Source organism: Corvus cornix, chromosome 2 (assembly GCF_000738735.6).
Source record: "Corvus cornix cornix isolate S_Up_H32 chromosome 2, ASM73873v5, whole genome shotgun sequence".
NCBI classification, from domain to species: Eukaryota; Metazoa; Chordata; class Aves; order Passeriformes; family Corvidae; genus Corvus; species Corvus cornix.
Window position 1 is genome coordinate 82211273 of NC_046333.1, and position 12978 is coordinate 82224250.

The window sequence follows — 12978 nt, forward strand, 5'->3', positions numbered from 1 at the left end:
TGGGGAAGCATATGCCCAAGATTATCTATTGCACTTTTTCATAGGTGTATACTTTTGTGTTCGTTTTCTTCCCCCTGTTTTAACCATGTAGAGATGCTCACAATGTTCAGGAATAAATCAAGGCTTACTTACAGGACTTCTTGTGATTAGCTTAAAGAACTGAGAAGGAACTTAGCTTAAAAATTTGCCCCTGTTAAGCTTATGTCTGCTGTAGCATGACCCACAGCACACCGTGGCCCATAATGTTTACTCAGCCCATACCCACATGACTGGAACCTCCTGCTGTTGTTAAATTTGCCACAGGCAAAGACACTCTCATGTCTCCTCTATCTCGTATTTCATGAGCAGTTCCTCATACTCAAGGAGAGGTTGAGAATATTTAGTAGCTGGGACTTTATCTTTTACATTTTAGTGTTTTCAAAATAGATGTCCTCCTTTATGCAGACTATCTAGGGACGAGTAGCAGGCAGGTCATTTAGTATTTTTGAGGTTTTTTATTGAATGGCCATCTAAAAAATGGGAAGTGGGGGTAAGGATGCTGAATACAGTTTGAACGGGACCAGCATATCAGATATTCACAAATATTAAAAAGCACTAGTCTGATTAATCACACAAAATAAATACAGTAGTAGGAGTCAAACTATTATTTTTTCAAAGAGTAAACCAGTCCTAGTTTTCATAGGGCAAAAGGTCTCCATGAAAGATTGTACAGGAAAAAAATGTACTTTGAAAGAAGAGATATACACGAGGGATTTAAGATCTGTCCCAAGAGATGAAAGGAAGCATGGAAGAAGACACCTATTTACTGGCAGAGAGAGGCATGAAAGAATGAAATGGAATGATATTTGAGAGTATAAAATTCTTTTTGAGATCATTTTAACAAGAACATCTGAGAAACACTAAGGATGCACAAATGCAAATGACAGGAAAAGAAATGCTCCTCGATGAAGTTATTTACAGTGTGGTTTGGGGTACTCAAAGTGATGAATTTGGAAAAAGTCAGCTGCAATTCTTTCTCCATAAGATTTAATTACTTAGTGTGAAATAGAAAATCCAGTGCACTGGATATAAATAACAGTACAAGAGAAAGACAATAGTCACTTTATTAAATACAGAGCAACCCCAAATGCATGATAGCTGAAAGCTGAAGACTCTAACACAGTCAACAGAGTAAGACCATGAAAGAGCCTTCAAATACAACCAGCTGCAAAAAGAAAACACTACATAGTGTTAAGAGGGAGGAATCTAAAGTTACAAAAAGGCTGGGTGAACATATTTTCTTGCAATTCCAGGGTACAAGATTTGAGGGATCGTGAAGACTTCCCAGTAATTGACTAAAATGCATCAGTGCTGCAGCTATTTTGGATTTTTCCTTAGGTCAGTTTAATATCCTACACAGACAGCTGAATTGTATTAATAATATTTAAAATATGAAACCATTTCAAATCGCGGTTGTTCAAAGCACTGAGGCAATTTTATTTTTCTCACCTTAGAAGGAAAAAGATGAATACTACATATTTATATTAGGTTTTGGTTACAGCAAATAAGCAAAAATCACTTCTCTATTTCAATTAAGTGCATGGTGGCTTATGTAACTACAGTCTAAAAGCAGGAAACCTACTAAAATGGAGTGGTCAAAGAGCAGTGAAACTGTGGAGACAGTTCCAGTCTGGCACTGGTAGACAATGGAACTGATTTAATTATGGATTCTGTGTGACCTCCAGTAAATTGATTTTTAAACAAACTCAGAAATGCAAAGGTGAAAGGAACAATAGCACATTATATTCCAAGGTCCTCTGAAATGTCAAATTGTACTTAAAAAGAAACATAACACAGCCAAAGTACTCAACATTACAAAAAATCATCTGGACCAGCTGGAGAAAGTTAGACAACACAAAGTATGAGAGACCAAGAAAACATGTCCTACAAGCCACAGTGGAGGAAACTGGGCTTGTTTTCCTTACTTTAGCACTTTATTGTTTTAGCGATAACTGAGAGGGGACAATAGCCTTCAGGTGCATGTAAGGTTCTAATAAAGAGGAAAGGAATCAACTTGATTTATATCCAATGCAATTCACAGGCCTAGATTGAATTGTGGCTTATTAAGTTGGGCAAAAGGGAAAATATTCCCCAAAGATAAAGGCAGAATGGAACATGTTATCTAGGAAGGGTATAGAAGCTCCAGATTTTGTAGGGACAGTTAAGACAGACACCTGCTGAGGATGTTTCAAGTATTCTTGGTCCCACCACCAAGCAGGGAGAAAGATGAAATAATCTCTTTATATTTGAGTCTTTTTTTTCTACACCATACAAAAAAACATCCTGAAGTAGGAATAGAGCCTTCTATAAATTGTGTTTTGAAAACAGATCTAGTAGGGTTTACTCTACACTTGCACATCTGCTCATGAAAATTCGTTGAGCATTTCAGTTAGAGGAACAAATTAAGTTCACAAAATGTGTTTCAGTACATATAGAAGAGATGAATGTAGAAGTTTTAAATAGTTAAGCCTGTGGACTTTTGCATTCTCTCTCACTTCTCTTTTTCCTTTTTATTTCTTTTTGAATCTCTGCCATCTGAAAACACATTAAAACTGGAGGAGGAGGCCGGAAAGAATTCATTAGTGGCTCTGGTAAGGATTTAGAAAGCAAGTGCCAGGTTTCAGTCAAATAAGGTAATACAGGGAGAGGAAGTTCAGGGAAGGTGTTTACTGTCACCACTACTGCATTTTAAAAAAGTTAAATTTTCATCAAGATGTCACGCTTACTTTCACCTATAATAATGTACAAAGCTTCGTTTCCACCAGAACTACCTCAAGAACCAATGCAGCTGTAATTCTTGGGTTTGTTTCCTTTAATGCGGCAACCAGGCTTTTTTTTTTTTAACAAGAGGACATTTGTCAACGATAATGAGTGTTCATGTGATAATTTAGATTTATACAAACATATGATTTAGTGTTATACAACATTCTGGTTTAAAAATTAGCACAGTAGCACAGATTGAATGGCTTGCAATTGAACTTCCTGGCAGATTTCTAAATGCAATTTACTGAGAAACATATTTTTATGTTGAGTATTTTGTGTAGCAAGCCTGAGACATCACAGGTTTCCAGAAAGCTACTTGATAATCTGGAAGAACAAATAAATGCAATGTTTTTAACAAAAAACCTACTTGCCTCAATGTCCCTACATGCTGAGAGCTGTTGTACACAACCATGCTGTAGGTGTGTATACGTCCAGGCATCCAAGGTTGGATGTGCACCTTTTAGCTCGAGGAGTATCACCATGCCCATATCACTTCCCCTTCCACTCCCTATAAACTCACACTCCTCTCAATCGGGGAGACCTCTGATTTAAAAGAAAACCAAAATATAATAGAACATGAAACATGGCTCTAAGAGTCAGCAAGGCACACAGGCTGTGAGCACCTTTGAGGGCAACACAGTTCACAGAACCTCTGCTAATTATTAAGCAGTGTTTCTTTCTCATTTCATTAAGCATCCACGTGTACGATTCTTACCGATACCTGTAAGGGAAATGGGATTGCCTGAAGAGAAGCCTGGTGACCTACAGGAATAGATTCATTGTCCTAACACCATCTTGGAACACAAATGGATTAATCCAATGACAACTCCAAATGGAAGGAAAGGGTTTTTCTTCAAAAAGTCAAATCTGTGGGTCAGGGTCCAGACTGACAAGTTAGATGGCACTGACATGACTGCAGTGCAGCTGCAACACAACTCAGGGGGGACCAAGGGTTACAGCCTCAGGAAAAAGCAGCTCCTAAGGGAAGGAGTGAGGAGACCGTACTCTTAAGTTCTTAAACCTTTCATAGCAGCTCTTAGAAGCAAGTTGGTCTTGTACACAATCAGTTGAGCTCCTAGAAGGTAGCAGAGGGGGCTCATACTTGACACCTACCACTTGGTAGGTTTCACTTTTGGTTGAAAGCACCTGGGAGTAGTATATTTAGCAGAGTTGTACTTTTTTCCTAATGGTGTTTCCTACAGTAGGAAGCCTTTCATATCCAGGAAATTGCTAAAGGGAGGTAAGGGTTTGGAGGGAAGAGAAAAGAAAGAGAATATTACAAAAAGAGAAAGGTAACTGATTTACAATCTGAAAAGAGTTGGAAGTAGTATCTAGCTAGGCCATGGACAAGGATATGAATGTCCAGAGAAGTCCCAATTTAGCCAGATTGCTGAGAAGACCTTAAAGACAGTGACCACACCTTTCCATTATAACCTGAGCAGAGTAAAGCAAGGGGAAAGAACACAGTGGCACATAGGGTTCAGATGTCCCTAGCTTTAGTGTATGTGCACTGGCAGTGTAAATGTTCATGTGGGCAATCACCTAAAGAACAAAATGTATTAGGAGTGATATAAAGAAGATATTTAGAATTGATATGATTATTAACAATGTTAGAAGAATACATAACTTTTGGTGAGCAGCAACACAGAAGTTATTTAAAACACCCAAAGAAAATGAATTCAGAATGAAAACATATATTTACAATACGGAAGCAGGTAGGTTGGAAAGCAGTAATTCTGGAAAGAATAGACAGCTCATGGTACTTAACCCAATGAGCAGGATCTCCCAGCATGCTGCTGCTGCTAACAAAGTCAATGTGACCCAGAGACTCATAAAAAGACTTTTTTATGGATCTTTATCCCCTTACATGAACATAATTGACAACAGTGTGTTCAAATATACTTGTTATAAAAATGATCCAAGAAACCATGAAAAGGTCACACAAATGAACAAATGCCTGGAAAATCCTCATTACAGAGAATCCTTTAAGATGTTTAAGTTATCTACAATATTATAAGAATATTTATGACATGACTGAGCAATTCTGCATGTTAAAAAACAAAAAGAAGACTGGAAAAGGCCTCTGGATTATCAAAATGTTTGTGATCTATGTGTAGTTTCTCTAGGCACAATATCCTGTACTCCCTATCTGTAGAGAATAATGTTTAATGTGGAGAGTTGAAAAAGACATAGCAAGGTTAGTAAGGAAAAAGAGATCTAGTTGGACATAAATAACTTTTATCTGGAAATAAAATGGCAATTTAAAAATGAGGCAATTAATTATGGGAATAAGTAACAATTGAAAACTTTGGACTTGCTGTCAAAAGACATTCTCTTTCTAAAAAGAATGATTTTTCAGCTAATAATTTTAGCTTTTGTAATGTGGCTGACAAAATTTCAGGTGCCATGACAAAAATTAACATTTGCCTGCCAGCTATGTGTTTCATCCAAATTATCAGGATATCTATGAAAATGTGGTAATTAGTATCTGCTTAAACTATACATTTTCCTTATAAAACAAAGCAGCATGACTCATCAGTTTATCTGATTATGTTAGATGTAATAAATTACTGCAGATCAACACACACAGAAGCAGCTGAAATCTCATCTACTTCACTGCAAAATGGTAAATGACCTTTTCTCACAATGAAGTCCTGAGGTAGGAAAAAGATTACATGCAAGAACTGCAGTGTCTCTATTGATCTCTGCAGTAGATACTTGCACAAGGCATTTGCTAAGCCATTAATTTCAGAATTGTGGACAATATGAGTGTCTTCATGTAGGTAACTAGACTTCCAATATTGGCATCTCTCCCTCTAAGAGTGAAATATACATTCCCTGGGCTGAAAGGCACATTTTATAACATTTCAGAACATGACAAAGCCTTATTTCTACATAAGGAGTCTCTCATAGCTCCTACAAACAATTTAGCAGAGCAGAACTGGGAAAATAATGGTTAGGAAAAGTGGTCATCCATTAATAATGTTTTGCTATAAATTTGAAGCTCATTTCCCAGATCCCTGAAAAAGCACTGAAAGGGAAGTATCCCACACTTGTTGGACCTCTGGAGTTTTCCGGAGTGGTAAACTGAAAAGCTGCCAATCACTCTCCTCACTGCTCCATCTCTACAGGGCAGAAGCTCCTAAGCAACTCTTTAAGTAGTGAAGTATTATGAAAGAATAACTCCAGGGGTATAATTAAGATGCAGATTGCTAATGTAGTACATGATCCTTTTGCAGGCAAGGAACTGAGTATCTTTTCTACCTTACAAAAGCTCTGGTCAGCCAGGCATGTGTGAAGCCTCTGTACCTTCTAACCCTACCTTTGTTACAACTTTTTGATCTACGGGTCTTGGTCGTGACATAAAACTTGAAATCAAAAGTTTCATATTCTTACTAAATATTGAGCCTTGGGGGATAATTAATTGCAGGCTCTTCTTATTGTAGTATCATCATGACTATTTAGTCTATTTCAAATTCTTCAGTGACTGGAAAATCTGAACATAATGAAGTGACAATGGGTATCTATTTTATTTTCAAATAACTCAGCTTTTCTTAACAAACATATATTCCTCTGGCAAAATTACTATTACTCTCATCAATAAATAGGAGCAAATATAGCTGCACTATTCCTGGCATTACATTTCTGTAAGCAGTCAGTATGAGAAACTTAGAAAAAATTCAGTAGCACCCAACAGGATTTTTTATTTATTCAAAAAACATTCATTTGCCAGTATAGGATATGATTCAAAGTGACATTTACCTTTTCATTTATTTCTATCTTAAATCATAGTATTTCTGTATGTCATAGCACTCTGTTCTAGGAAAGACATTAAAGAAAACCAGAGGCTCACTGAAAAATTCAGATTGGAAGTGACCTCCTGAGATCCATAGTCCAGTATCTTGCTCCAAACAGGGCTAACTCCAAAAGTAGATGAAGTTGCTCCGGGCTTCTGTAGCCCAGAAAATACAATTTTACCACGACATCACAGGCTCTGTATTCAACACCGGGTCTCCAGACTTCTCGGAGCTTGCCTTGGGTCTGATTTTCAGATGTGGCAGCAGTTGCCTGGTGGACACATGCCTGTTGCTTCTCTGTATTGGCTTTGCTCTGGGAGCACCCAGGTGGGACAAACAATCCCTCTGGGGTCATAGGGCTGGGGGACAGCAGTGTATAGTTTTGAGTGGAATAAAATTGAGGAGGAAGAGGGTTCAAACCGCCAGTATTTATGTCTTCCTGATGAACTTGAGACATCTTGCTGTGAAACCCCTGCTTTCTGCTTGAATAACATTGGTATTATGCACTTCAGGATCCAGAGGGACACATGAAGCATAATACTCAAAATCTTGTTTATGGACTACAAGGAAACAAACCTGATAATGTACACACACACACACACACACACATATAAAGCTAAGAATTTACTGTTAGTTTACATTTCTTTCTAGCATAACTTCACAAATCTTAACAGTCTAATCCAATAATCAGTATTACTCTTGCTCTAATTATTAGAGAAAAATAAAGAAAATAAAACCAAATAAAAAAAGAAATACTTCTATATTAACAAAGCAAAGTCTTAGTAGTAATAATATGGTTTAAATTGTTATGCATACACTTCTTAGTTTACAACCCTTTTTCTGGTAAAAGGCTCATGCTTTAACTGTTCCTGTGTGTCCTAATGTGGATGGGTTTCAGCCTGGCAGTAGTGGTGAGAGACTTTTAGCAAGTCATCAGCATCTGAAGTCCTTTGTGAGCAGGAGTATGATGGTGATGTTGATACTGACGGTTACTTCTTCCTCAGTCTAGGATCTCTTTGCAGTACTTTCTAGATACCTGGTAACAGATATCTGGTATCTTTATACCTTGCTATTTATTTGCTGATCTGCAAGTCTATGCTCTTGTTCTTTGTTCCCCCTAAAAGCACTTGTGTCCAGGTCCAGGTCTGTATTTCTTCAAGTTACCAGTGGTGATTGGTCACTTCTAGATTCTATAGATCTATATACTTACAGATCTGGAGTCTCCAGTGTCAAGCCCATGTACACACGTATATATGCACAAACATTGCTGAAGTAAAAAATGGATTCTAAAATTTAAAAGACCAACACTAGTCTTTGTTTTTCCCATTTTCTAGCCTTGAAGTTACAAGGAAAAGGAAAATGAGGAAGCTCTTCAAAAACCTATTCCATATTCATGAAAATGTTAGTAGCTTACCTTTTAAAAAGCATTTATTAAACTTTCAGGGATCCACATTTTATATATTAGTTCCAAACAATGTATTTCAATGTTTCCATTCTTTACTAAAAGCCTTAAACCTCATAAATGTATGAGGCTTCTCTGTTTTAGATTAATTTTAAAACAATTTTGAAATATTTCAGTCCCTTTAATGGTATTGTTTCACCATGTTTCAGTGAAAAAGTTAAAATCCCACTCAATGATTTGAAACCTCATTCATTTTCATCTGCTACCCGAGTAGATGGTTTCTAAAACCATCATTATACTGCCTCCTTCTCAAAGACAGCATTTCAGAGAACCCACTGAACACCAACACCTTACGAACACCTCCCCGTGGTGTTGTAAGAACCTCTCAGTGTATATTCCTGTGTCTCACGATGCAAAGCCCCAGAAGAGAGAGAGAAGAGCAATTATACTGCTGTCAGCATTAAGATCTTGCACTCAGCACTAGTGAGTCATTCATTACCCCTACAAACTGTCAGCCAGACTTTTATCAGGGAGACAAATAACACTATGAGAGGCTATTTTAAATACATATCTTGAAATAAGACTGCAAATTCAAAAGAGGTCAGAATAATTTCACATTTCCCTTTCATAAACACTGAAAAGAAATAAAAGATGTGTGAGAAACACCAAAGTGGGCTTTGAAAATACTGCTTTTTACCACACAAGTTCAAACGTGGCCCCTGCCCTGCTGGGAGGTGTCACCACCCACAGCTTCCTGTCCCTTTGGGACCATCCAGCCTTTGCTGTGAAGAAACAGAAGAAATACACAGTGGTGTGGGTACAGTATGTCCAACTTGTACCCCAGTATATACACACACCCCCCTATTTCACCAGATTCTAATGTGTGTTGATCTCACTTAAAAACAACGAATTATGGTGTTTCTCTTGAGTTCTTTGGTGTAATTGTTGAGTGGTATTGCAATAGACTTATCTACTGATGTATCAAAATGGTGTTTTCAAAAAGGCTATTCAAAGACACACAAAAAAAACCCCCAGTAACTGAAAAACAATGGTTGTCTACATTTGTATGAGCCTACTCTCAAATAATATAATAGGAAATTCACAGAATAATTTGAAACATAAATTGTACATCTTTCAAAAACAATTATAAAAGACATGATGTCCATGATCTGGAAATATATGCAAATTTGACCTGGAGCCCTAATCATTTAGAAGCACATCCTACGCTCTGCACTTGTACGAAAGTAGCTTATGCAAAGTAAATTAAACTAAATTAAATTTTTTTCCTGTTACAGAGATGTAGAATCAAGGGTCATGCTACAACCTTTTACAGGCTAATAAAGGCTTTGATCAAAAAAAATGCTTTTTAAAATGCACCATGCTCCTACTGTTTCATTGTATCCCAGTTCTCTAAAACTAGTCACCAATATGATCGACTTGCTTCCTAAGTACTAACAATGTGGATGATCTTCTGTATCTTCTTGGCAAAACAAGCAGTGTTAAAGGACAGACTAAAGTACATCCACTTCTGAACTAATGTCTGCAAACAAGGAAGTGTGTTAATCCTGGGGAAAAAAAACCACCTACCTTATTAAATGAATCTTCATTTTACCTTTTCAGGTTTAAATATCTAATGTCCCTAAGTGTGATAATATGGAGGTACACGTCTTCATTTTTTGGTTGGAAAAACCTTGACAGGAGGTAAGGGGCATACATTAAGGGGTTGAGGGGATAAAGATCAAAGAAATCTATAGAAGAAGATCTGAAATTCTAATGAGCTCTTTTTGAGCTCACTGGAGATCAAAAAGATCACTGATTTCCACAGAATATTTGACTTTTGTTCAATAAGACATTGACCAGTCTGTTTCTAATCCAGCCCTGCAATACACTACTTAGAGCTGTGTAGATGTCTTAACTAATTTGACAGATTTATTCCTATCAAAACACAAACATGACAACACACACTTAAATATATATAACAAATTATGTACAGTTTCCTTGATTATTCTATAAGAACAACAACATTTATCAGTTAAAGATGGTTTCGCATCTTTCCATCTTGCTAGGCTACAGCATATTTGAGACGCAAGTACTACAAACCCCATAGAAACAGTATCTGCCACAGAATTCCTGGTAGTTGTGCTTCTCTTCACTGTCAAGTTGTCAATCCTTTCTGCAAGACCTTCAGTACACCAAAGCTACTTATTTATGTCTTTCCATAGAAACTAGTAACCTTTAGCAAAATAATACACATTTGCAGAAAACATCAGCTAGAACCATATCTGCGGTAAGTACGGCCTTCTTACAAGAAGCATCCTTACTCCTTTGAATTCAGTGTCCAGTAGCACAACCCCCCTTCTTCCTGCAGATAAACAATGCATTTCCTATGCTGGGAGGAAAAAAAGCAACTAATAGAAACCTGGGCCCTTACAATTGTGCTCAGTTACAAAGTCCACCCATTCCCTGCACACAGCTTTGGAGGCAGAGGTGCAAACATAAATGACTGTCTTACAAACCTCTCCTGCAGCAGTACCTTATACAAATTTTGCATCTAATCATCAAAACTTGCTCTTACTGTAAACTTTTCTCCTTAAGATTACTTGAAATGTTTTGTAGCAACTTCAGCCAGTGTGCAACCCAAGTGCCCAGCAGAACAAGGATAACCCTCTGAACAAACAACCTGTTAAAGCCCTGGTGTGGACTTTCCATTTGCATTTTTTAAGAAAAAAGTGTTGGTGATGGATCTTGAAAACATTAATTTAAATGTCTAAAGGCACTTGTGAGACAGACATAACAATTAAGGTCAGCTGGGACACATGAGGTGCACAGCAGCACTTTTAGTGACAACAGACACCTGCCAGTGAAGATTCCATTTTCTGATTCTTTACAGTTCACAGAAGTTCGAGTCTTGGTGACCTTCAAAGCCAAATGAACCTATCTTCTTTACTACTTGGTGAACTGATTTGTATTTCAAATTCTCTTAAATGAAGCACCTATCTGTCAGGATGATAGGATCTGTACAGAATTTGCAAAGAGAAAAAGAACTATATAAAGCAATCAGAGAATTCTTTTATTCAACTGCTGCAATAAATGACAGATAGTATCATTATGCAATTCCCCTAGCTCCTCTTAACAAACCTGACCCCTAGAACTATATCACGTGATTCATCAGTATTTTGGATTCAAATGTTTTTCAAAAACAATGCAGAAATATCTTCTTGCAGAGATTTTCAGCATTGATCTTGGGCATGAATAACTGAAGATTTCCAAAAGCATGTGTGTACATCTCACTGCTTATTCCATGAGGACAACAAAAGAGGCAGTGTGCAAACAGAATCTATACAGCATTTTTAACTTTCTTTATCATAAATATTTTCATAGAACAAGTGAGAAAAAACATAATTTGACAACAGAAATAACTAAAACACTTTCCTGTATTCAGATGGAATCTGTGCACAACCAATTCAAAAGACTTTGCATCTTTCATTAAGTAATTCAATAAGTGCTTTTCCATTAACAAGCTGAATTACATAGTGACGAATAGGGGGACAGTGTGAAAACAGAAAAACAGCCCCAGACATGGGTGTTACTTTACCTGTTGCCTCTTCTCAAATTCTAACTTGATACGGGATTTGATGCAGTTGCATGTGTCCTGATACGTCTGCTGCAGCGCGAGTTCCATGAGGTGTTTGTGGTACGCTCCTGCCAAGTTCCCGCAGATAAAAATTATTACATTGGCCAATATCTAGGGGGATTAAAAAAAAACAAGTGTCAGGGAATTTACATAAATATATTAACAGATATTAATCCTAGCTTGCAAAGGAAGATTGCTGCAGTTAGATATTTTGCTTTTGTTTGTTTTCTAGCAAAGGTTAACCTTTCAAAAACCCTTTAAAACTAGTGGCAACATCCCAAGCAATAACAGAATCATAGAATCAGTTAGGCTGGATACTGTTTTAATTCAGGATTAAACAGGAATGAAAATGAGCAACATGTTTGCCTACTCAACGAGGTACACATTTTCTGCAAAAGGAATTTTAGCTCATGTTAGACTTCACTGCTGAGTACCAATTAGGTGGGATCATCACCTACTGATGTAAAGCAATAGCTATGGTTCCTAACAGCAATGCTGGAAGCCATGTTATTGCTATGCTCTTTCGGCAGCATTTTCTATTGCAGTGCCATATGAGTAAGGGCCGAAAAGTTTCACCTACACACAAGAAAAGCCTGACCTGCATTTTACCTCCGCCTGATCCACTGCTATCCATCAGTCAGCTATAAATAGTAACCTTGGTGACGATAAGCAGTGTCTAAGGAGCAAGATTTGACAGCTGTCTGCTAGAATATACTTTTCACTATTACCAAAACAACTGCAATTGCCTAAAACACAGAACTTTAAGATTTAAGATTTAGGGGGTCACACTTGCAACATGCCTCTGCATGCAACAAGCCACGAACATGGGAAATAAGTTCGCTTAAAAAATCAAGGCCTTTTCTGCACTTGACCTTTGAAAAGGACACAATATTGTGTGGTGATGCTAATACTTTTAACTGTGCCCAGCTTATTGCTGCAAATAAAAGAAACACATTTATCCATTCTAGCTCACTCAGAGCAAAAGAAACACAGTAAAGTAATGAAGCCAATTCCTAATTCAATAATAAAAGTAATAATAAAGATAATATTAAATTGAAGCTGAGATACAGCTGCAGTCTGCTCAAAGCAGGTCTCTATCGTCTCTATCTGTGTATCATATACCCTGGATTACAAGCACTGCACGATGTCACAGTACTCATGGTCTGGAGGGGAAGGAGGAAGAAAGGAGGCAAAAATTTCATTAATCCTTCACAGCTAATCTAATCATGAGGTTTATGATAGATTTCCCTGGTGATCATTCATGGGCTGGTTTTGGTGTACCTATGTACCGGGCAATCTTTCGTGAACTGCTAGTAGTGTAAGCAAAGCCAATACAAAGAGAC

At 37.3% G+C, this 12978-nt stretch overlaps 1 protein-coding gene across 2 annotated transcripts in view; it reads right to left on the reverse strand.

The window, feature by feature from the left end:
• Positions 1 to 12978, reverse strand: part of ADCY2 (adenylate cyclase 2) — a 205755-nt gene that overhangs the window by 94485 nt on the left and 98292 nt on the right. For both annotated transcript variants that reach the window (XM_039549160.1, XM_039549159.1), the window contains exon 4: positions 11597 to 11746. In XM_039549160.1, the coding sequence (XP_039405094.1) occupies positions 11597 to 11746 (150 nt within the window). The remainder of the gene's footprint in view (positions 1 to 11596; positions 11747 to 12978) is intronic.